Source organism: Choloepus didactylus, chromosome 2, assembly GCF_015220235.1.
Source record: "Choloepus didactylus isolate mChoDid1 chromosome 2, mChoDid1.pri, whole genome shotgun sequence".
NCBI classification, from domain to species: Eukaryota; Metazoa; Chordata; class Mammalia; order Pilosa; family Megalonychidae; genus Choloepus; species Choloepus didactylus.
This window is the reverse complement of record NC_051308.1, coordinates 238481378-238506143: the sequence shown is the minus strand read 5'-3', so window position 1 is coordinate 238506143 and position 24766 is coordinate 238481378. Positions and strand designations below refer to the sequence as shown.

General features: G+C 45.0%; 2 protein-coding genes across 12 annotated transcripts; one reads left to right on the top strand and one right to left on the bottom strand.

Annotated features, from left to right (window-relative positions):
• The first annotated feature begins 205 nt into the window (after window positions 1-205).
• On the top strand, window positions 206-12271 carry LOC119527969 (TAR DNA binding protein). 10 transcript variants are annotated; one of them, XR_005215522.1, is made up of 9 exons: window positions 206-312; window positions 1329-1577; window positions 2900-3063; window positions 4126-4266; window positions 4720-4890; window positions 5265-5391; window positions 6330-6469; window positions 7465-7498; window positions 8299-12271. XR_005215522.1 is itself a non-coding variant. In XM_037828538.1 (7 exons), exons 2-7 carry the CDS (start codon window positions 1340-1342, stop codon window positions 6383-6385), a joined length of 897 nt encoding a protein of 298 aa, XP_037684466.1. In that variant the 5' UTR covers window positions 206-312; window positions 1329-1339; the 3' UTR covers window positions 6386-7184. The 10 variants fall into 10 exon arrangements, 2 of the variants coding, with proteins under 2 accessions (XP_037684466.1, XP_037684465.1); XR_005215520.1 differs by having other exon boundaries at window positions 5265-6469; window positions 8299-8397; window positions 11921-12271; XR_005215523.1 differs by lacking the exon at window positions 7465-7498.
• Window positions 9506-22568, bottom strand: MASP2 (mannan binding lectin serine peptidase 2). Of its 2 annotated transcripts, XM_037828540.1 has the most exons (11): window positions 22483-22568; window positions 22165-22393; window positions 21806-21983; window positions 21497-21628; window positions 19329-19525; window positions 18683-18830; window positions 15997-16115; window positions 14476-14554; window positions 12479-12616; window positions 11918-11992; window positions 9506-10658 (listed from the first exon to the last, which is right to left on the bottom strand). In XM_037828540.1, exons 1-11 carry the CDS (start codon window positions 22485-22487, stop codon window positions 9895-9897), a joined length of 2064 nt encoding a protein of 687 aa, XP_037684468.1. In that variant the 5' UTR covers window positions 22488-22568; the 3' UTR covers window positions 9506-9894. The 2 variants fall into 2 exon arrangements, with proteins under 2 accessions (XP_037684468.1, XP_037684467.1); XM_037828539.1 differs by lacking the exons at window positions 9506-10658; window positions 11918-11992; window positions 12479-12616; ... (2 more) ...; window positions 18683-18830; window positions 19329-19525 and adding an exon at window positions 20708-20836.
• Between the last annotated feature and the right edge of the window lie 2198 nt (window positions 22569-24766).

The window sequence follows — 24766 nt, the reverse complement described above, 5'->3', positions numbered from 1 at the left end:
AAAGCCTACGCTTGCACAGTTTTTCAGTCCTTAGCTTTTCAGGCCCAGGTGCTGGTGGTTTTTCAGCTGTTAAATCGTGTCAGTATGTTCAGTTTCCCAGGAGGGAACCTAACTGGCTGGGACGAGGGTTATTGTGTCTCTGTGCGGGGCCCTCCCCCTGCTGACGGGGATCCGGTGGGAGAGGACGGCAGCCGGGTGGGGGGAGGAGGCGGCCGTAGCGCCATTTTGTGGGAGCGAAGCGGTAGCTGGGTTGCTCTCCGGGCCTTCGCCGTTTCAGTCACCCCGTCGGGCTTCCTAGCAGCTGCCTAGCGGGTGAGTCGCGGACGCTTCCCACCGGGGACGCCCTGGGTGGCGCTGCTTTCCCACTGGGGCGACCTGAGGCGGACGCAGAAGCGTCAGGGCCCACCAGGGGAAGGGAGCCATGAGGCCGGGCCTGCGTCGTCCTGCCCCAGCGGGCTCGCTCGGGACCGGTGACAGAGCGAGGCTCGGGGCGGCAGCTTCGCACCAAAGCAGGGATGCCGGGCCCGCGGTGCTGTGCAGTATGTGGAGGAGGTTTGGCTTGGTTCATGGCTGGGGCAGTGCTTTGTGTCTTCGGTACTTGGTACTCCAGCGGACACCGCTAGCCCGGGCCTGCTGCTCCCGCGGCCCCACCCGGGACGCGCTCAAAAACTCCTCCCTCGGCGGCCACGCACTGGCTTCTGGGAGGTGGCAGCCCGCATCGCGGAGGACTTGTCGCTGTTGCTAAGGCACGAGTTTGGAGAGCCCGTGGAAGCCGCAAACTGAGAAACAGAAGGGAACTTTTCTCTCTTCACCTGGTTCACTTCTATTCGTTTAGTCTTCAAGTCTGAGCGTTATACATCACTTTCTTAAGGAAACCTTAAGGGCGCACACACACACGCCTCAACCAGCTTAGGTTCCCCCTGCCCAAGGGTTATTTACTTTTCTACCCGGTACCATGTATTATGAATGCAACAAAACAACTACTTTTTTCCTGTATTTCTCTTTATTCCTACCCCTTTTGTAACTAGCATGCCACTTGGGATTGAGTGCCTTCATAGTTCTAAAGTTGCAGCAGCTGATGCGAGTTGGCACTCAGTAAGTAGTTATTGAATGAATGAACCTAGGAAGGCATTGCGTTTTAATAGGAAATCACTATCCTTGTCCTTGCCTCATCTCTTCGGTTTTCATTAGTACTTATAAGAAACCGAGCAGCAAGAATTTTTCTAGAAGTCGTAGAACAATAACCTGGTGATAGTTTTCATCTGATTGTAAGGAAAGGTTTCCTCATGTGAGGGTTGGTCATTCATATCTCTTTTCTCTTTAAGAAGAACAAGAAAAGATGTCTGAATATATTCGAGTAACGGAAGATGAGAATGATGAGCCTATTGAAATACCATCAGAAGATGATGGGACAGTGCTGCTGTCCACAGTTACAGCCCAGTTTCCGGGGGCATGTGGTCTGCGCTACAGGAATCCAGTGTCTCAGTGTATGAGAGGCGTCCGGCTAGTAGAAGGAATTCTGCATGCACCTGATGCCGGCTGGGGAAATCTGGTGTACGTTGTCAACTATCCCAAAGGTTTGTTGTCACTTGGTTTTGCAATAATGCTCAAGTGTGGTGAAGTTGTGTCTTATCCTAAGTCATCCAACATGGCCTTTGTTCATGGTAAAACACCTCCTATAATGTGAGTTATTCCTTAAAATTCATTATTAGACTGGTTTGGAAGATGACTAGTCTAAATTAATAAAAGTTGAGTATTACGGAACATTTTAAGAGAGAAAACATTGTATTTAAGCAATAAATTATTGGAACAAGCATTACCAAACTGATGACAAACTTAAGGAACTGTTAAGAATGTTTTGCAGTTGTTGTATCAGTCTGTTGTAAATACAGTCTTGCTAAAGCGCCCCAAATTTTGGTTTGGTCATTGCCCGTACACTCACATCAGCTAATCTGACTTTTTTTTTCCCCCCTTAAATGAACATGAATTACAGTAGTTCAAATCTTGAATTGGTATGGTTGTAATTATAATTTGGGGGTCCTGGTCTTATTTCTTCTTGCTGCCTCTTCTCACTGATGTTCTAAATCATAGAAAAGTAAAAATGAAGACTAAGAAGTGTGCCAAGGCTGTAGGTACATTTGAAGAGTAAGAATGCATAGAGTAGTTGACATCTCTCCGTGTTAAGTTTTATTATAACTTTATATCACAAGATTAGTCATCAAAGTTGTTAAGATGCAGGACGTTGACTTATACATCTAGAATATTTTTAATAACTCAGTTTTTCTTAGTATGTTTCTTAAACCATTGGCTGTAGATTAATAGTTACCCAAATTTAAAGATGTTACTGATTTCCTCTTCCCTTCTAAAGATTAGTTTAAAAAAAAAAACAAAACATTTTTATTACAAAATTAATGTGTTTTCATTGTTGAAAGATTAGGAAAGACAAAAAATAAAACTATCCCTAAATCTATGATCTAGAGATAAATGTTGCTAGTTTTTTGGTTTATAGTTTTTAGATTATATACCATATTTAAATAATTGACAAATTTATTAAATATGTAAGCAGAAAGATAGTATGCTGTTTTTTTTTAACCTTTTTTTATAATCTTAATGTATTTTTAAGTCTAAGTGAGGTATTTTGTTTTGATACTCTTTCAGTGGGAGAACGTACAGTTGTAATCTTGTGAGTTGGGAATCCCTAGATTTACACCAGGAAAGCACCTCAGGCACTTATTCTATCCCTTATTTTGTCCTTGAGAGCTAACATTGTTTCTTGCCAAAATTTTTTAGTTTCTTACTGTTCTTGGATTTTTCCTTTTTCTTTCTGGACATACAAGGTATTGTGTTTTAAGAATAGTTAAATGAAGTTTTCTGAGAGATTTCTGCTTATTTTGTTCAGATAACAAAAGAAAAATGGATGAAACTGATGCTTCATCAGCGGTGAAGGTGAAAAGAGCAGTCCAGAAAACATCCGATTTAATAGTGTTGGGCCTTCCATGGAAAACAACTGAACAGGATCTAAAAGAATATTTTAGTACCTTTGGAGAAGTTCTTATGGTGCAGGTAAACTTTGATTTCGTTTACCATTTTTACCAATGAATATTTCTGTTATTTTAGTGGCACTGTCTTTTCATGTTCAGTGGATACTTTTGATAATACTTCTTACGTTTGTACACATAAGGGATGCTGAAAAGAATGTGGGTTATGCTGTTTTCCTTTATGCATGTACTGTATATTTTTGCCTTTGGTATTGTAAAATCCTTCTGTTGCATAAAGGCTTGAGGGAAGTGGTTTATGTTAGCTTTTTTCTTTATAAGTTGTATTGACAGGTGATTAAAAAGCATTTTCTGCTTTTCCCCATTGTATTAGTTAGGGTTCTCTAGGGAAACAGAACCAACAAGAGATATCTGTAAACATTAGATTTTATAAAAGTGTCTCACACAACTGGGGATGCATGAGTCCAAAATCCATAGGCAGGATGCACGAGTCCAAATTCCATAGGGCAGGCAGCAAACTGGCAACTCTGATGAAGGTGTTGGCTGAATGCCTCAGGAGACACTGGGTAGCCACAGAAGTGAAGGTCTTCTCTCTTTCTTCCTTAAAAATCTTCAGCTGATTGAATTAAATGCAGCTGATTAAATTCTCATTGTGGGAGGTATGCCCTTCGCTGATGTATTCAGTCACAGGTGCAGTCAATTGACTGATGATTTAATAAACCAGCCTTCTGGTTTATTAACAAGCCACATGTCCTTGCAGTAAGCGTTAGGCCAGTGTTTGCTTGACCAGACACCTGGACAGCATCACCTGGCCAAGTTGATGCATGAACCTACCTATCACACCCATTTAGTTGGGATTTGTAGGCAGAGCTAGTTTATCTTTGCATTTATTCTAAAACATTTCTGTTAAAATTGTTATTTGTAAAGGGTTTTAACTGTACTGTGTACATGATCTGGATTCAACATTAATCCTCTGTTGCTTTTTACCTTGTGAATAACTTGGTTTAAGTTTTAATTAAGTGATTGCATCATTAATGCCATTCAGACTATGTTAGAAAGATCTGTGATTTGCTTACGGGTATGATTTGTGTGCAGTTTTAGTAGAATAAGTTTAAATCATCTTTTCTAGGTCAAGAAAGATATTAAAACTGGTCATTCAAAAGGGTTTGGCTTTGTTCGTTTTACGGAATACGAAACCCAGGTGAAGGTAATGTCACAGCGACATATGATAGATGGACGATGGTGTGACTGTAAACTTCCTAATTCTAAGGTACTTTGCTCTTCCTGTGTGCTTTGGGAATTTTTTTCTGACAAAACTGTCTTAGAAGACACCGTAAATAGGACATTAAATCTACTTGGAAAAGGTAGTGATGGAGTGTATTCTTGAAATTAATTTTTTGCCTTGGTAAAGCCTTAGGACTATACATGTTTGCTTGAAATATTTACTTTATTATCACTTTAAACTAAAATTTTATTCATTTTTATTTTTCCTCTTGTTATTTCTGTGGAGTTACCTATTTCTTATATAGTTACATGTTGAAACAGTAAAACAATCAGAAAACATTAATCTTGTTACAATAGCCTAACTCCACAGTGGATTTGCTTATTTGGAACATCATCTAATAAACAAAGCAGATAGATTTTGTTACATCCTCTATGATAATGCTCTTTTCATTGCTCATAAAATGTTTCTTATGTTTTTCCTCCCTTTTGATTTAACCAGCAAAGCCCAGATGAGCCTTTGAGAAGCAGGAAGGTGTTCGTTGGGCGTTGTACAGAGGACATGACTGCTGATGAGTTGCAGCAGTTCTTTTGCCAGTATGGAGAAGTGGTAGATGTCTTCATCCCCAAACCATTCAGGGCTTTTGCCTTTGTTACATTTGCAGATGATCAGGTATTTTTCTCTTTAATAATTTTGTCTCATCTACTTAGGTAATTTTTCTTGAACTTTCCCATCCAGCTATTTGCCATCCTCACCTAAGCTTTCTGACCTTGTAAGGTGTGGGGTGTATGGCCCTAGGTGTTGTGATAGAACCTTGATATTTTTAATTTGTGACATTTCTCTGGGAGAGTTACATATCTTCTGAAAAAAAAATCCCTGCTAGCATTACTAAGTTTTAAAGGCTGTTTTGGGGGTTTACATGAATTCAGCATTCATTGCTAATTTTTCCCCAGCTTAGATGATGACTTGAAACCTAGATTTTATTGATACTTTTATGTATGAGTCAATAGCTTAATCTCCTTTATTTACATTCCTGTTTCTTGTAGGTTGCCCAGTCTCTTTGTGGAGAGGACTTGATCATTAAAGGAATCAGCGTACATATATCCAATGCTGAACCTAAGCACAATAGCAATAGACAGTTAGAAAGAAGTGGAAGATTTGGTGGTAATCCAGGTGGCTTTGGGAATCAGGGTGGATTTGGTAACAGTAGGGGGGGTGGAGCTGGGTTGGGGAACAATCAAAGTAGTAACATGGGCGGAGGGATGAACTTTGGCGCTTTCAGCATTAATCCAGCGATGATGGCTGCAGCCCAGGCAGCGTTGCAGAGCAGCTGGGGTATGATGGGGATGTTAGCCAGCCAGCAGAACCAGTCAGGCCCGTCAGGGAATAACCAAAGCCAAGGCAACATGCAGAGGGAGCCAAATCAGGCCTTTGGTTCTGGAAATAACTCTTACAGTGGCTCTAATTCTGGTGCAGCAATTGGTTGGGGATCAGCATCAAATGCAGGGTCAGGCAGTGGTTTTAATGGAGGCTTTGGCTCAAGCATGGATTCCAAATCTTCTGGCTGGGGAATGTAGACAGTGGGTTGTGGTTAGTTGGTATAGACTGGTGGGAATAAAAAATTTTCTAAACTCATGGTAAGTATATTGTAAAATACATATGTACTAAAATTTTTCAGAATTGGTTTGTTCAGTGTGGAGTATATTCAGCAGTATTTTTGACATTTTTCTTTAGAAAAAGGAAGAACTAAAGGAATTTTATAAGTTTTGTTACCTAAAGGGTTGAAATATTGAGTGGTTGAAAGTGACCTGCTGTTTGCCTGTTTGGTGAACCAACACTACAATTGATATCAAAAGGTTTCTTCTGTAATATTTTATCTCTGGACTTTTCAAGTGAATTCTTTGCATGTTCCAAATGGAAACCATTGAGTAGAACTACATTACTTTCTCCTTGTTTTAATTTGAACCCCACCATATGGATTTTTCCTTAGGAAAATCTCCTTTTTGGAGATTATGGTGTCACAATGTTCGGTTCTTTTGTTTTTGTTTTTTAACACTTGTCTCCCCTCATATACAAAAGTACAATATGAAGCCTTCATTTAATCTCTGCAGTTCATCTCATTTCAAATGTTTATGGAAGAAGCACTTCACTGAAAGTAGTGCTGTAAATATTCTGCCATAGGAATACTTCTGTCTACATGCTTTCTCATTCAAGAATTCGTCATCACTCTGCACAGGCTGCGTCTTTGACGGTGGGTGTTCCATTTTTATCCGCTACTCTTTATTTCATGGAGTCGTATCAACGCTATGAACGCAAGGCTGTGATATGGAACCAGAAGGCTGTTTGAACTTTTGAAACCTTGTGTGGGATTGATGGTGGTGCCGAGGCATGAAAGGCTAGTATGAGCGAGAAAAAGGAGAGAGCGCGTGCAGAGACTTGGTGGTGCATAATGGATATTTTTTAACTTGGCGAGATGTGTCTCTCAATCCTGTGGCTTTGGTGAGAGAGTGTGCAGAGAGCAATGATAGCAAATAATGTACGAATGTTTTTTGCATTCACAGAACAGCCACATCTGTTGGAAAACTTTAAGTGAGTTTTGTTCTTAGGTGACCCCCGTTAGTTGAATGTGTTAAGTGAAATGATACTTGTATTTCCCCCATCCCTTTGTCAACTGCTGTGAATGCTGTATGGTGTGTGTTCTCTTCTGTTACTGACATGTAAGTGTGGCAATGTGAACTGAAGCTGATGGGTTGAGAACATGGGCTGAGCTTGTGGTGTGCTTTGCCGGAGTACTTGGAAGCAGAGTTCACCAGTGAGCTCAGGGTGTCTCAAAGAAGGGTGGAAGTTCTCACGTCTGTTAGATACCCATAAGAATGCTGTTTGCTGCAGTTCTGTGTCCTGTGCTTGGATGCTTTTTATAAGAGTTGTCAATGTTGGAAATTCTTAAATAAAACTGATTTAAATAATATGTGTCTTTGTTTTGCAGCCCTGAATGCAAAGAATTCATAGCAGTTAATTCCCCTTTTTTGACCCTTTTGAGAGATGGAACTTTCATAAAGTTTCTTGGCAATAGTTTATTTTGCTTCAAATAAACTTATTTGAAAAGTTGTTTCAAGTCAAATGGATTCATCACCTGTCATGCATTGACACCTGATACCCAGACTTAATTGCTATTTGTTCTTCCATTGTCCAAAGTGAAAGTTTTTTTTTTGTTTTTTTTTGTTTTTTTTTCCTTTTTAAATCTAGTTTTTAATAAGTCTGGGTGACCGCACTTAAAATGGTAAGCAGTACCCTCCAGTTTTTCCTTAGTGCCTCTGTGCATTTGGGTGATGTTCTATTTTACATGGCCTGTATAAACCTCCACTCTGGGAAATCATGCCTTTTTAAAAATTCTTATTTGGGGGATTCAGCAAAACAATGATATTTATTTTTAAATGCTTTGTAGCAAAGCATATCGATTGAAATGAAGGGAATATCAGCACCTTCCTAGTTTGGGATTCAAAAAGTGGAATTAATTGCAATAGGGGTAAAGTAGAAGAAACCATAAGTTATCTTGTGCCTGAAATCCATTAAGATGCCTGACAGCTTTAAGAACTAGTAGGGTGGGTTGTCTGTCTGTGGAAGTATTAAGTGAAATGGGCTTTCTCCTGCAAAGGTGGGGGAATACAGTAATGTTGAATAAAATCATTTACAAAACTCAGACTAGACTCTCATGGTGCATTGTTAAGTATGTAAAAGCAATAATATATTGATTCTCTGTTGTACTTTTTAAATAACTGCTAATTCTGTGAGAGTGGAAGAGCTCATTTTCTTTCTCATTGGAAGAATGTTACAATTTTTGTGTTGGTAGTTTACCTAACGCCCTTATCTAATTAGCTTATGATAAATAGGTTTTCATTCTGCGAATTACATGTTATGAGCATTATATCTGAAGTCGTCCTTTAGACTTGTGATCACCACATTGTTTCATTATTCAGTTTCCTCTGTAAAAGGATCTTGAGTTGTTTTAATTTTTTTTTTTCCTGCATCTTAAATCTGCATGATTTCCAAACCCTGTACCATCTGAATTTTGCATTTTAGCACTTGCACTATTACTCAGCAGCAGTAACATGGTAACACTTAAAATGGTATTCGGGGACCTCCAAAGACTAAACTGACAAGCCTTCAAGGAACCCAGGGGTAAGTTAACTTGTCAATAGCATGGTTTTAATCCCTTATTTACATTTATGTAAATCTGATTTCCGGGTTGTAGGCGGCTCCCAATGTTGGGTAGCGTTTTCTTAACATGTTTATGGCACTACCTGGCTTTGGGTATTTATTCTGCCCTTAAAAAGATTGAAGTTTAGAAGTACTTAAACTATTTGGCACAGAATTGTTTTAAAGTCTATTTGGTCATCTAAAATGCATTCTAAAATTTTTTTGAACCAGCTGAATAAAAATTATTGTTGCCACTACAGTTTAGTGTCTGGAGTCTTACTGGAAAAACACAATTTCTTTTTTACGTTACAAGAATGCTGGAAAGTTACCTTTCAAAAGTGACTCGCAAAAAATTTGTGCTTAATAGGCACAGGAGAAATTAGGCTGTATCATGGTAACTATTTAGCAAGACTGAAAAACTTCATTAAATGTTAACTATTAAAACTTTTTAGGTAGGGATGAATGACTAAAATGAAATTCAATAATTAAGACTAAGTCAGCTTAAATTTTGTCCTTAGTAGAAAAAAAATAGGAAGTTACCAACTTGTTAATTTAGAAGATGCGATAATTAGAATAATTTTATTTTGTTGAGTACCAAAAGAGTATCCCTTAACTTGTATATTACAGTACTTCACTGAGCTATTGTATGATCTGTGATCTGTTTGGCTTAAGTGTGCCCAGATATTTCATGTTCACTGAAAAAGGTGTTTTATCTATAATACTACCACTAATTTCTAATACTGTTTCATCTTAAGAATATGCCACGTTGATTCGACCCGTCTTCTGCACATCATTTAGGTTATTTCCAATTACTAGGAAGAGCCTTAGAGCTAAATTAAATTCATAGCATTGGAATTACAAGGTCAAAGATTGCATGTTTTTAAGGCTTTGAAATGTATTGCCACATTGTCCTTTAGAAAGTGTGTATCATCTCTGACAGTGTAAAATAGTAGTAATCCATGTTCTTTTTTTTTGTCTGCCAATTTGATAACCGAAAAATTTTATTTGTTTTGTGGTATTGGTTTTTAACATGGAAATCAGTAAATACCCGGGCTAAGTTATTAATGTTTCCAGTTTGTTTATTTTTAAAAATGATTCAAGATTGCATGCTACAGCACGTAAAGTGCTTTTAACAGATCAGTAAGTCCAAAAACATAGAAAAACAGGCAAAACACATGAATAGGCAATTTATAGAAATGCAGACAACCAGTATGAAAAGATTCCAGATTTTTTAAGTAATGTAAATGCAAATTCAAGCAATGAGGTTTTTTGGATTGACAAAAATGGATATCACCATAATGGCTTATGTTCCCTTGAATCAAAGAGAAAGAGGTGGAATTAAACTGGCAAGCTGAGAAGTGTCTGTAATAGCAGTTTCACCTGTAGTTTGGTATCGTGTTTTGGGTGGAGTGACAGCGGATGCTAAGATCTTTTACAGGTATTTTTAAAAATAAGGAACCACTTACTGATTGAAGACATTCAAAAAGTATTTATTATGTTCTTGATCCAGGGAATATAGTTAATAACTTTTGTGTAGACTCCATACTCTTCTGCTTTCCCACAATTAATGGAACCCCAGGATATTATGCCTCCCACAAACCACCTCTGTGTTTGATTATCTAGAAACACTAATGCCCCTCCACTGTCACCTTTACAGCTGTCCTTACCCCCAATTTCTAAGCCAGCACATAGCATGTTATCAGTTACCCTTGCCCCTGGATAGGGCTGCTTTTCATATGCTGCAGTACATTTTTGGTGGTCAACAATTGGTAGCTCCACAAACATTAGACTTCTGGCAAGAAAACCCCTTTTGGTTAATCCCCATCCAGATGCAATTCCAATGTCATTTGTCCTCATGAAGAATTCTGCTTCTTTTCTTGGCAGACAAATAGGCCTGGTGTTGCTATTGATTTCAACTCTGTTCTTCAATTTAATCAGTGCTATGTCATTGTCGAAACCAGCATCATGAGTGTAACCTTCGTGTATAAAAACAGCCTCTGCCCAGGCTCGAGTAAAATGAGGCGACAGTCTCTTGAGGGCACCCATTCTAATGTCCAAGGAGGACACATCGTCTTTTTGCTCATATATAGCATGAGCAGCTGTTAGGATCCAGTTATCATATAAAAGTGCACCTGCTGCTGTACTTTGACCTAATAACAGAACTTGCCAAGGAAAATCACCAGGCTTTGCAATTTGCCCTCCATATATACGACTTGTTGTAGTACGGTTTGATATGCCACAAACTGTGGAAAAAGAAGCAGATACGTTGAATACTTTGTAGATGCCCAGTGGTGTTTGTCTCAAGTCACTTTAAAGTTGTAATATATATTTAGTGTCAGCAAAAAATTAGACAATGTGAATTGGTGGATGTCCCTATAATAGGCAGTGGTGCTGTTTTAAAACAGCACAGTTCAGAGAAATCATAAAACTTTGTCATGCCTAAGCTCCTCAGAAAATGACATGAGTGAAAATTAACTTTAAAGATGCTGTTTTGTTTTGCTAAAAGAATTTGATCTACAAGATTGGGAAAACTAGCAGGGCAAACAGGAATTGTCTGAGCTGAAAGACCTGTGATGTGCATAAGAAGTGAATGGAAATAGCCTTTTTGTTGCTTCTGTTTTCCTGTTTGTAAAATGAACTGCTTACCATGTAATTCTGGTAAAGCAGGCAGTAAGATCATTGGATTTGCAAAATTATTTTCATCTTTGAACATTTAAATATTTTTAAAAATGAGAATGTTGCAGTTCCAGCCAGGGCCCTTCAGGTTCTGCCGAAATTATTATTTTTGGCCTCGTTCATTCTTCCCAACACTAAATTTTTCTGTATCTTTATTGTTAATGTGCTTATTTAGCATAGCGTATGTTTCCTATTGTGCCAGAATATACTTGTATTAAAACTTAAAAGATTTGTGAGCTAGGATACAGGGTTTAAGAAAGAAGTAATTTAAACCAAAGAACACAGGGGTAATGAATATATGATTACCTTTCTGGTGGTAGTTTTTTTGTTTTTTTTTTCCCCCTTTTTAAATCACTACTCAAATCATCAGAGCCAATTCTGGTAAAAATTTTAAAGTACTATTAAAAGGCAAATTGCATTAATGTTTAAAAACTGGAGTCATTGAAAACAATTGCTTAGGGAAATAATCAAGTTATTAGCTTTGGGTTTTAATAGCATTTTTACAGAGAAGAAAAGTAACTCAACAGAAGAACTCATGTTATAAATGTATAAACGGGTTAAGATAATTTAAAAATTCATTTAATTTTTTATGCTTGCCTAGTTATAAGGTCAAAACTAATCAAATGACTGATGTAGTCAGCATCTAAAAACCTCTCCGTATGGAAAGGGGATAATGAGAACATATTATTTGGGAATAATAACTTGGTCTGAGAGCCAAGTGCTGAAGTTCCATTTCTGCCTACCACAGCTAAAGCTCTACTTACTGTCTACTACCCAGTTCTACCTTCCATCAATTACGAATCTCTTGTATAAATGTATCCATTACCAGGCTCACAGACTGGGAGTGATTTTTCTCCTTTGGAGCTCGTCCAGAATCCATCAGCGTCACACACATATTTACCTGCAAATCATTGGAAAAGCAGAAATGTTTACCTGCATGTGTAAGGTGGTTGTCATTTGCTTGAATATCCTGTTGAAAATGTTGATTCTTGAGCATCAGTGCGAAATAGGTGTCTGAATAACCATTTTACATGATTTCATAAATAGGAGGTCTCTGCATTACCATGTTTGCTTGCAAAGTGGAAACCTTTTAGATGTGTAACGTGAATATGTATCAAGTTCTCAAGTGCTTAATGATAAGGTTTTTGACTTGTTAAATTAAACCATTTGGAATATATTGTGTGTTTGTAGTAGTCATTTACTGGATAAGATCTGTTTTCAGATTCTTGCAAATTGACATTAAAGTCACTTCAGCTGTAATATTTCAGTTAGGGATGGGAGAAGTGCCTTTTAATCTTTTGTCTAGCCTTAGCCAAAAATGTTAAAGTTAATTTTCAGACCGTGAGGGCTTAAGTTCCAAATACCACCTTTTGAAAAATTTGCTTACCATCATAATTTGTTTTCATTGTGTAAAAGATCTCCTTGCAGCTGTACTGAATCACAGCTTTGTACGTGGTCACTTCAGGACCTGTGATATATTCCACTTGCCCATTGGGTATATCATCAGGAGGGCCACAGTCGACAACTAATAAAGAAAATGGGGGAGGGAGGAGTCAGTTTGTATGTTAAATACTGACATTTTTTGGAAGGATCTACTCTAGATAGGTGTAGTAATGCTGTGTGGTGCTATAGAGCTTGAAGCCATATTCATTCCTCTGTAGGGTGGCATCTTTAATTTCATCTCTGAAAATGGGGAGGAATCTGTTTATTGTGATTTTAAAGCATCTCTTGTCCCTGTTCTTAAGTGAATGGTTACGTTGAGGTGGATTGGGTCCCTGGGGTAAGAAATGGACGGAATTCAAACCCACTCGGGTTTCCTTAGTGCTCACTTCACACAGCACCAGGGAAGAAAGAAAACAGCACAGCCAATACTCTGGTTCTAGGGAAAGTGGTACGTTAGATTATGGTTGGCCTTAAAGGTAGGAAAAGAATGGTACAAAAGAGAAGACTGAAGGACTTAGAATGTTCTTATTAAAGCCTAATTAGATCATTCTCATAAGTTTGAACTTTTCAGAATACCTGGAAGTGGTAAAAAGTTTTGGGATGTTGGCCGATTCCAAATACCCTGAATTTAGATTAGAATGACATTAGGACATTACCAATATGAAATAACTAACCAAAGTGAGTTCACTCTTGAAGTAAATTGTCTACACAATAGACCACCAAGAATTTGGTGTATTTCTGTTGTGCATATTGAAAGGTTACATTTTAGTAGTTTTCAGTGGTTTAATAGCTGAGTGTCTAACGTGTACTTGGCTGTGTGTCAAGTGCTTTACCTACCTAACTGCAGTTCTCACAGTGGCTGCTGTGGCCACACTGCCATCCCATAGCTGGAGAAAGGCGGAGATGTGTGCCCACAACTACACAGGAAAAGTGGCAGTCAAGATTCAAACCAGGACCTCTGACATCCAAGACTCCCATTAATGCCAGCTCCTTCCTGCTTGTTAGCCTCATTGTTGGGAATGTAAATTTATGAAATTATTTAAATTCTAGGGGCTGAGTTTATAGAAATCCTTGCACAAAATGTGCAAAAACATGTATTTGGGTGTTAACTACAGCTGTGTATGTGACAGTAAACTAAGCAATAGAAATCAGACCCAAACTAGGATGTATCTGGCAGTGGTAAACTATGCAGTCATTAAAAAGAATGAGTGGCTCTAACAATGTTAGATGTGAAAAGGTAACTCAACAGTATGGGGGGTGGGTGGGGAGCAAAAATGGCAATCCATAGGCTTATATCCCATTTTGGTAGAAATATGTAATGAAATAGTATGTATTTTACTATATATAACCTAGAAGATAATAGACCCAAATTCTTAGTGAGTTTTGTACATTTTGATGTTTTCAATTAACATGTCAAAGTATTTTTTTAATGTTTAAAAATTTCATTTTTCTAAATATAAAAGTAGTAAAATTATAAATATTAAAAAGCTGAATCTTAGTTGACAAAATGGTGATGTACATACACCTGTACACCAGTTGCTATATATATGCATGTACAAAAGCATACACAAAAATTATTCCACCCCCAGTAGCATGTGTGTGTGTGGAATGGAGAGCTTCAAACAGTAACTGATTAAATATCTATAGTGGGACTAGGGATATTAAGTTTGTAGTTCTCTGCATCTCCTCATTTTCTACAGTGAATTTTTTTATGCTTAGAAAAATCGTAAAGAGCACATCCTTCTAAAGAAAATTTTTTTCCTAGTAGCTGGTTCTGTGTTAACCTCTTAAGAGTGAACCACCCTGAGAGACGAGGAAAGATAAGCAGATTTGGAATTCAAGCCCCGATAGATAGAATCGTTAGGAAGCCGGGAAGCAGCAATACACGTGGTCTTAGCAGCTGCAGCGGTTCTGGGGGCTGTAGTCACCACATGAGCGTACTGCTGCATGCTGGCATCGACTGGTCCCAAGATCCATCTTTCTGGCAGACTGCGGCGTATGATTTCAGGGGTAATGAACCCTAAAGAGGAATTCAGAAAACATCCATTTCCTTACTTACGTCATAAAATCCACTCCCCAAAGCTGATGGTGTCGTTCTTACTAGTGCTTCGCGAGATACTTCCAAGGGGTGACAGACTCATGTGGCGGGTTTTAGTACATGGTGATGTGGGTTGCCTGGCACTAGGGCACACGGACCAACTCTGTGCGTGGGTGCACGCGCATAAGTGTCACCCACAGCTCAGCTGGTTTATGCTTCTGATGCTATGAATCTCATCTTTCAATGTGCATTTTATGAATCATTTGCTTCACCTTTGCAGTGATTAATTTATGATAATTTTTGGCTCTCCACTTTAATCCAAGAACGCATCAGATCTCACAAGTTCTGATGTTCCATCAATATAGAAATCAATTTAATTACCACCAAAATACAAAGAATTAGAAGTGCCAAAGAGTTTGTGGTCCACAGGCTTGGCCAGCCTGATCAGGCATGGAGCTAACGTGTCTAGGTATTTTTCTACCCCGTGGCCGTTAACCTGGAGGAAGGCTATTAAAAACAGTGTCATCAGCTTTGTATGTGTGTTCTCAATCAGCTTTCTTTGATAGTATCATTTACAGAGAAACATTTTTGATGTTTGAAATGTTTTTCTAAAATCACATTAAATTAAAGGAAGATGCTTTGGAAAAAGCTTTATGCTTCAAAAGGTACCAGGATTTTTTATTTTTATTATTTTTAAATCAGAAACTGAACAGGTTTGCAGTCCATGGAGCTGGGGGAAAGAACCTGCCCAAGAACTTTTGCAAGGTGGGAAAAGTATCTTATTTTTTGGCCCCTCCACGGGTCTGCGGATTGCATAGTTAGCTATCATTTCAATGTTATTACTTTTTACCATTGGGATTTGGTGACAGTTTTGAAGAACATAAAGAGGACGTCTTAATCTCTTACCTGTGCCCCTAAAGCAACATCTAAGCATTTTTTAAAATTATACTCCCTCTCCCTTAACAGTGATCACTATTTATAACTTTGCAGAATGTACTATTTCCAAAGGCCATCTAGTTTTTTTGTGGGCCTAGTTGTTTCATGGAAAGGTCATCATCTGACCAGCAGAGAAATTTAATAAAGTAATGTCACAGAATGGAGCAAGGAAAGCAAACTCAACTTTCTTTTGTGCAGCCACTTTATGAAAAGCTGCAGTAATGTGTGGAAAAGCCAGAGAAAAGCTGCCCATTTTAATCATCAACCTAACAAAGTAGCTTTAAAAAGGCAGAATTCTTAAGAATAAAAAAAACTCCTCCTTATTCTCAGTAAACTTATTTTTCTTTGATTTTAGATGAAAGAAGCCCCTATGCCAACAGAAGAGCTATTTGTCTATTTGTCTATTTTTCACATATTTTCCCATATAGATAAGTACACGTTTAAAAACTTATCGCGGGTGGTGCACTGGCAGTTTTGTAATAACTTACTTGCAGAAGCTCATAGCCGGTTTTGCAAAAGATGGAGAACTGATCTTTTAGGACATACTCGTCTTGAACAGGTGAAATACGGCCATTAGGTGGCGCCACCGGTTTAGGGCAAGGTTGAGCTGCGCAGAGGAAAGGAAGCTGTTGGTTTGATGAAGTCTGTAACCAGCCAAGTCTGAATTGAGCAGTTTAAAAGTTCTTGGTTTCTAAATGAAACACTTAACATATGAAAGGAGCTTGCCACAAGTGGGATAGAATTCATAATGATTTAAGATTAAGCTCTGAGTTGCTTGTTGTACGAGAGCATTTGTTGCCTTGCCTGGGATTCAGCCAAAGAGACGTAAGAAGGTGTAAGAAGGTGCAGGCAGTAGGAGAGAGAGTCACTGCGATAGAGTATCTGGTCCCTCCCACGAACTTTACACACACAGGCTTAAAATCAAGAGGTAGTGTAACCTCCAGGAAAGAATCTGGATTGTTTGGGTTTTCATCCTGGGGGTTATTTGTAACCTCTTTGAGCCTCAGTTTCCTGGTCTGTGAAATGGGGGAGATGATGATGATGATGATAGTTCCTCACTTCCCAGGACTAGTGAGGACCTCAGTAAGTGTGAATGGCAGTGAAGTCTCTCAGTGGCCCTACAGGAGAGCCATCGTGCTGTAGGAGAAAACAGCTGTGTCGGTGGGAAAGTGAAGGTCCACATGGAGGACCCACCACAGTGCTCAGGCCACCAGGGACACCCTCTTCCACTTTGGCCCCCCCAAACCCTGGCCTGTTCTCCCCGCAAGACTTGAACCCATCTCCCTGGCCAACCCTAAAAGATGTTGGCTACGTGCTGAGTCCCCCTCTCCCTGCATCAGCTGTCCTCAGCCGCCTGGTGAGCCCACCAATCTCCCGGAGCAGCTGGGCTCACCTCACCCAGCCTGTGTCCAGGTTGACAGTTGGTCCCATGGAGGCCCCAAAACCTCCCCTTGGAGAACCAATCTCCAGGGACAAGCTTTTTGGCCCTGTAGGAGCCCAGATCTTCCGCGGCCACCTCGGGCCCAGGCCAGTCCCCTGCTCACACCCTTCCTTCCCCTTCCCCTTGCCTGCTCTCTCCAGGCCTCCTTTCCCCCACCAATTCTCTTGGAACCTGGCAAAGCCTGATTCCTCCCCCACTAGCTCCCCCTGAAGCCAGCACTTCAGTTTTAAGAATTTCATTACTCAAGCCTAGGCTTTTATTACAAAAGGCTTTCAAGAATGAACGTAGGCTAAATGCCATGTTCCCAAAGTGCGGGTCCCCACCTGACCTGACCAGTCTCAGTCCTTCCCCATCCTTCCATTGGCACTAACCTAAGGGATAGTCATTTCTGATCAGATTTTCTCATTTAAAAAATCCACCCCTATGATCTAATGATCGCCTTCTACAGCCACACATTGCACCCAATGCCTTCCCTGCACGTGCGTCCTGATCACCACCCTCTGAGGGGAGAGGTCATTATCCTCCACTTGGTAATCAGGAAACCAGAACTCAGGTTTCATGGCAGGTTCAATGTCACATAGCAGGAGGCCACCTGGCCATACCTGAGCTCTGGGCAGGGCATGGAGCTTTTGGTTTCCTGTGCTTTGGAACTGAGACGAGTTCCTGCCTCCCCAGCTCTGTGACCCTGTTCTTTCAATGACATGCTACAGACCTGTTGGCTGAGAGTAGTGAGACGGCCAAATGCAGCCAGCGGACAGAGACCTGGGAGACGAGGGGTTTGGAGACGTGTCCCAGGAGGCAACGCGGATGGGACCGTTAAGTGGAGAATTACCTTCAGGTATTTGAAGGTCTCCATGGTGAAGAGGTGGTGGCAGGTGCAGGGTGGGACCAGGGTCAGGGGGGCGGTCCGGAGAGGAGGAGATTGTGGACCTCAGCTGCGGACCCCGAGTGTAGCTCCAGGCCAGACCCTCTCTGATGGAAGCCCCCGACTCTCCAGGCTCGTGTCCGTGCGCCCATCCCCAGCTCACACACTCACAGCCGGAACAGGGAAACTCGGGGCTTTGGGGCACACTCTTCCCTCTGCCTGGAACATCCTTCCGGCTTCTCCAACACCTACTTATTCTTTAAGTGCAAACTCGGGTATTTCCTGTTGCAGGAAACCTTGCCTAGTACCCAGCCCCTGCCTGGGCCAGGTCCCTCCCCAGAGTTCTCATCTCACCGTGCCTGGTTCTTAAGCTCCCCACGGGGCTCTGGTTGTGTCGCTGCAACTGTTCCCTGCTTGGACCAAAGGCAGAGGCTGAGGGGACTCACTTCTAAACTCCGTATCCCTCACAGTGCACATTCATAGCATGGATGGATGCAGGGAGGGAGGGAAGGAGGAAAAGGGATGGAGGGAGAGATGGAGAGATGGATGGATGGAAGGAGGGAGGGTGGGATGGAGGGAGGAAGGGATGCATGGGTGAAAGAAGGGAGGGAGGGAAGGAGGGAGAGTTGGGTGGGTGGATGGATGGATGGAAGGGAGGGAAGGAAGGGGTGTTGGGTGGATGAGTGGATGGATGGATGGATGCAAGGATGGTGTTTCCCCTCAGGGGACCAATGCCTCACAGTTTACCCCACTCAAACCTGATCTGCCTCCCCAGGCCTGCCCAGAAGGAGCAGACAGTTCCCATACATGGCCCTCTTCTTGCCCAACCGCTTGTAGCCCCAGCTGTCTGAGACCCCCTTGCTCTCACCGGTGCTCGTGTATCGGATCTTCCAGCCTGTGTGGTCCCCTGACTGATCGGTGACAAAGGTGACAGTCACAGAGTTGCTCTTCGTTTCCACTCTGGGAGGCAATGTCTTCCCACAAAATGGGCCATATTCATTTTTGTCGGTTTGAATCTGAGAGAGGAGGGGCCCAAGAAACCTCAGGACCTGCTGCCCCGGGTCCTTCTGGGTTACAGGGCAGCCAAACTGATGGCCTCGGCAGTTCTAGGGACGGCTGCCGAGGTGGACCTGGGGCCTGGGGCTCTCCCTCCACCCCTGTCCCTCCCTCCCTTTGAAGGTCTGAACCTGGCTTGGGCCCCTGCGGAATCTGGGGTGGTGGAGGGGGCCTCCACCAGGCAGGGGTGCTGCTGGGCTGGCCGGCTGGAGACTTGCTGCCTGGCGGTCCCCCCGCCTAGCTTCCCATCCTACACTTTCCACCCAAAGAGGCTGCCTCCTGCACCCCTCTCCACCTGGGGGCTCAGCCAGCGCGGGCTACAGCTGCCCCTGGCTGGGGGCAGCAACCAATTCCAAAACATGCAGTTCCTATGCGGTGTGGGGGACCAGAGTGGGGCAGGAAACGGGGGGGGGGGGGGGGCGGGGATCTGGGACAAGGTGTGGTCCCCGGAAGTGGACCTTGAGGACGTCATAGGGGCACTGAGTTTCAGGGTGTGTCTCCACATCAAAGGACTGCACAAAGTCCAGGATGATGCTGAACTCCTCCTCCAGGCGGATGCTGTAGGTGCAGTTGGAGAGTTTGGGGTATGGCTGCGGGTATTCGGGGCTGCTGAGCTCCCCAGTCCGCTCTGTGAAGACCTGGCCCGAGCACAGAGCTGGGAAGAGGGAAGAGGACAGAGGCAGGGTGAGATGATGGCGCAGATGGCATGACTTCGCCCCTCCATGCCCAGTGGAGCACGGGGGCAGGGACGGGGCTGGGCCCGGGCCCTCCTGCTGCCGGGCAGCTCAGAAACCCAACACCCCACCCCGCCCCAATGCTGCAGGGGCAATTTGGGGAGGCTTTAGCTGAAATAGGCAGGGCTCGGGATGGGAGTTTGCCAGGGTCCCCCACTCACACCCCCGGAGAGGGTGGGGGTCCTAAGCTGAGACTCCTGGGTGGGAGGTCAGGCTCTGCCGGGGGAAGGAGGCAAGATGGGGTACTCTCCTTGTCCCCCACCAACTTGGGGGAAAGGAAGGAGGTGAATCCCCTGGAGCAGAGGGGCCCTTCCTGCTCGCCCTGATCCTCCCCCCCACCCCGATCCCAGCAGCTCCCAAGATCATCCACCAGGTGGCTCCCCAGCCATGGCTACCGGGCCTCCCCTGGGCTGGGCAGGGGCCCCTCTGCTCCCACCTTCTCCCCTGGTGGGGCCCTCCCTGGGGGGCAGTTCAGGAAAGCCCAAGCCGACAGTGACCATGGAAGGGGCTGTGCCTTCTTCCTTATAGGAGCAGCAGATTCTGTTGTCCGGGGAGCCCTGGGGCCCCATCACCCCTGGGAGGGGTCTAGCCCCCCTACCCTGCCCCTGCCCCGGCTGCAGAGGGGGAGGCTGAGGCTTCTGGGAAGGGGGTTTCCCAACCCCGGCTTCCTTTGAGTGCCCCTTAGGGGCCAAGGGAGTCGCCTGCTGGATTTGGGGGACCAGACTGGCCCCTCAGCGAATACGTCCCTGGGTGTCCCTGCTCTGGGTCAGCCCCCCACCCCACCCCGCCCCCAGCATGCACACTGGCCCTGAGTTGCCCTCTGGACAGGAGGTGGTCCCGGGATGCTCCCAGCTCAGGGTTGTAGAGAGGGGTCTGCCCCCCACCCTGCCCCTGGTGAACTCAGGTCAGCCCTGGCCTTCTCTGGGCAGCAGGACCCATCTTCAAACTGGGGGTCCGGAGCAGGTGGGCAGCTAAGGTGGCTCCCCTGGAGGGGGGTTCCTACCAGCCTGGGGGTCACATAGGCCAGGGTGAAGGGAAGGGAGAGCGCCGAGTCTGTGCACCGCCCGCCCCGCACCCATGGGCCCCAGAGACACGCAGCAGCTGCTGGAGGTGGAGCCAGGTTTATTGTTGGGTGCTGGGTGGGGGTGGGCGGGGGCTGCAGGTAGTAGGTCTCGCCCCGGCTTCTGACCCGCCAGGGGGGCTGGAGCCCGAGGGGGGCTAGAGGCTCTGCTCTGGAAGAGATCAGAATTGGAGGGAGAGACATCGGGGGTGCGGGGTCAGCACCCTGGGGTCAGGGCCTCCACTCCCCTTGGTCCAGGGGCCTCGCAGCATGAGGAGGGGGCCCGGGGGTCCAGGCTGTGGAGTCCACAGGGGGTTGGCCTTTTGGGGGCTGGGCAATGGGTGGCTTTGAGCCCGTCCCCCTGCCTCTCACCCCCGAAGTTTTGTGCAGAGAGGAACTCCTGGGTGCCAAGTAGGGCTGCAGAGCCAGGCCTCGGCCCCCAGACTCCAGGAGCCCCAGCAACAGCTGCCCAGGGGCTTCCCAGAGTCCAGACGGCATGGGGTACACAATGGGGCTAAAAAACGTTAATCAAGGGAAGGAGCTGAAGGAGGATCAAGGAGGAGTCAAGGATTGGGTGGAGGAGCCACAGGAATCCAGGAAGGTGGATGGATGGTGGGAGGGCACGAAAGGAAAGAGAGGCCAGACTTTGGGGGTCCCAGGAGGGGGGTGGAAAGAAGGGCCGATTGGACATCCCCCCAGCACCCTGTCTGGCTAGGGCCAAGGTGGTGCCTCAGGGCCCTCAAAGCAGAGCCCTGGGGCCTGGAGGAGCCGGGCATGGGGCGGGCAGACACAGGATCCTGGCCCAGGAAACTCCCCCCGGCTGGGGGCTCACCTGAGCAGGTGCGCTTGTCACGGTGGAGGACATAGCCCCGACGGCAGGAGCAGTAGAAGCCGCCCAGGTGGTTGTGGCAGTGGTGGTCGCAGGGGGGGTCCTCCCCGGGGGGCACCTGGCACTCATTGATGTCTGGGGCAGAGGGTGGGCCGGGGAGGGGGGAGCGTCAGAGGGATGGGGAGGGGAGACCGTGAGCCCCCCTGGTCTGAGGGGCGGCAGAGAGCGAGGTGGGGGGGCCCGGCCTGGCCTAAGACAGAGGCCCCCACCCCACTGCTGTGACAGGGTCTTCTCAGGCCCCGCTTAGCTCACCCTCTGCTGCGTAGAAGGCCTCAAAGCCCGTGAAGGGCTTCTCGTTGGAGTAGTCGGAGCGGAAGGTGACGTCCAGGCTGGGGCCCGGAGAGTAGAAGGTGTCATTGCCGGGGGCACGCTCGGTGTCCGTGCTCTCCCACCCACACAGTGTGGTCAGCACCTTGGTCCCCGCGCTCAGCTGTGGGGTTGGGGATCACGGGGAGGGTCGGCAGACCCCAGGCCAGCCCTCCTCCCTGCAACTGGCCCAGCCCCTGGGGGTCCAGGGCCCCCTGCCCTGGGCAGTCCCTGGAGACCCCCCAGCACCTCCTCTGGCCCCCAGCCCCTGAGAGGCCCCAGACCCTTCCCACCCGGCCGAGCACCTTGACAAAGTCGTACTCGCAGAGGTGGGAGAGCTCCAGGTGAAAGTGGGTGAAGTAGAGGCGCAGACGGTAGCCGGGGGGCGCCGTCAGGGCCCAGTGCTGCTCCTGGTCGTTGGCATACACCTCGGGGAAGCCGGGGGACGCCAGGCGCCCGAACATGGGCTCTGGCCACTGTGGGGTGGGGAGCGCGGCCGCTGCACCCCACAGCACACCCAGGACCATCAGCAGCCTGAGGGCAGGGCAGGGGGCAGGTGAGGGCCTGGGGGCCTCTCTCCATTCCCCACCCCTGCCAGGGAGGCTGTGGGGGCTCCCACCCACCTCATGGTGCCAGGGTCCAGCTGCCGAGCCTGGTCCGGAGCCCACACTGGGCTCACCTTTGATCTGTTTGTCTCACCCCTGGCCCTGCCCCCGGCCTCCTGGGATTCTGGGAATCAGCCTGTGACTCCTGCCTGCCCAGAGTTCCGGGAGCTGCACCGAGCCAACAGGCAGTCCCGGGAACGCATCCTGCTCTGCACGCACCCTTAGCCTCCGTGCTTCCTGCTCGGTGTGGGACCCCGAGGTGGGCCTGGGTCTCCGTGGCCCCCCGAAGATCAATAATGAGTGCTTCTCAGGAGAAATGGAGGATTGAGCACATGCACCTACTTTTGCTCCCTCCTGCAATCCCACCGTAAGGATAACAGAGGGCTTTTCTTAAAAGGCGTGAGTCCATGAGGACAGAGGCTATGGGAGCGGAGGCGGCCGCATCCACCTTTTGGAAGCTGGAAAAGCAGAAGGACAGGTGGAAATGCCTCTCCAGAAAGCGAGTCTAGGCTGGCAGGGAGTAAAGCCAGGGACCAACATGAATTGTCCGAAGGCTCAGAAATTGTGGCACCAAGTTCTTCTGGAACTGTGTAGAAGCCAGACAATTCCTATTTCCTTTCCTCCAGTCCCAGCCCAAGCAGACACTGGAGACTGATTTTTGGAGTGAGTAAAACAGAGGTACCAGGCCCAGCTGAGGGCAGGGAGAGGCAGGTGGGAGCCAGGGCCATTAATCCGACATGTTGGATGCTGAGAGTCCCCCCGCCCCCCACCCTGACAGAAGCTGGCAGCTTTTCCCCTTTTCTGGAAAATCTGAAAAGCCCATGAGGAAGGACTCGGAAGTTCTACCAGCAAATGGTTCTGCCATCTCTCTCACAGTGAAAGTCAAGTTGACAAGCCCCAGTCATGTGCTCAGAACTCCCAATTAGCTTTTCCAGTCCCCACTCTTACATAAGAACAGAACACTGAAGTTTTACTGAGGAAAACTTTCAACATGAGAAAGACCCAAAAAATCAATCAGCCAACCAACCAAAGAGGCCAGAAACAAAGCAGGGAGAAAAAAAATGGCTCAAACCAAAACGAAACACTCATTATTCTCTTCAGTGAAAACAGGGATGATACTGCAATCAAGGAGCAAGAACAGAATAACTTTTTAAAAAGTGCACTCAGAAACAAAAAATATGACAGAAACGGAAAACTCAATAGTATATTTGGAAGATAGGATTGAATAAATCTTCCAGAAAATAGAACAAAAAAGGGGAAATGAAAAATAGTAAAGAGAAGAGAATTAGAGGACAGGTACAGTGTGCTGAAGGACCAAGTAACAGGGATTCCAGGAGATGGTAACAAAAGAAAACAGAGGGGAGAAAATTACAAACAGAATAATTTAAGAAAATTTCCCAGCACTGAAGATCATGAATTTACTGACTGAACGTGCCCCCCAAGTGTCCAGAACAATAGATTAAAATCAACCCATATGATGACATTTCAAAGCATGCAGGGAAAAATGACATTCTACAAATGAGAGAGAAAAAAACACAACACAGCAGGTCACATACAAAGAATAGGGGAAACAAATTATTTTGGAGATCTCAAAATAGCCACGGAAACTGGAAGGGTGTGGTAGCCAGCCTCTCAGACAGCCTCCAACAATCCCACCTTGGGGTATTTAAACGGAGCTCACAGGTGGGATTTTGCTGAAGTGACTGTATGTGGCTTCTGTGGCTTTGCAGCTGTCAGCTGACTCTCGGTTAACCTCTGAAGGAAGCCAGATGCCATGTTGTAGGGACACTTAGCTGTCCCCGTGGAGAGGTCCTCCTGGGAAAGAACTGAGCTCTCCCAACAAGAATCCGTGTAATTTGCTGGCCAGGGAGTGAGCCACTCTGAAAGACTGAACTCCAATCCAGTCTTCGGTGGCAGAACCACAAGCTCGTGGACAAGCGGAGCCACCCAGCCAAGCCGCCCCCAAATTCCTGGGCCACAGAAAATAAATGCTCCTTGTTGTTTCGATCTGCTAAATTTGGGGTTAGTTTTTGACACATCATTAGGTAACTGGTAAAAATGGACTAGAACAAATGTCAAAATGCTGAAGGGAAATTATTTCCGATGTAGAATTCTATACCAACCCAAGCTATCAATCAAGCAAGCAAGTGGAATAAAGGTGTTTTCAAACATGTAAGATTTTTTAAAAAGTACCTCCTATGTTCCCTTTCTCAGAAAGCTGTCACTGAGAAATTAATAATTAACACATGATTATGATTACTGAGTTATCATATAGATGTTTTTCCTTCTCTATAGTTGAATA

Coding starts and splice junctions, on each gene's coding strand:
- LOC119527969 (XM_037828537.1), top strand. CDS start 1,340: ATGTCTGAATATATTCGAGTAACGGAAGATGAGAATGATGAGCCTATT. Junction 1,578..2,899: donor CGTTGTCAACTATCCCAAAG/GTTTGTTGTCAC, acceptor TATTTTGTTCAG/ATAACAAAAGAAAAATGGAT. Junction 4,267..4,719: donor GTAAACTTCCTAATTCTAAG/GTACTTTGCTCT, acceptor TGATTTAACCAG/CAAAGCCCAGATGAGCCTTT.
- MASP2 (XM_037828540.1), bottom strand. Junction 21,629..21,805: donor GGCCTTCTACGCAGCAGAGG/GTGAGCTAAGCG, acceptor CCTCTGCCCCAG/ACATCAATGAGTGCCAGGTG. Junction 14,555..15,996: donor CCGGCTATGAGCTTCTGCAA/GTAAGTTATTAC, acceptor ATTCCTCTTTAG/GGTTCATTACCCCTGAAATC.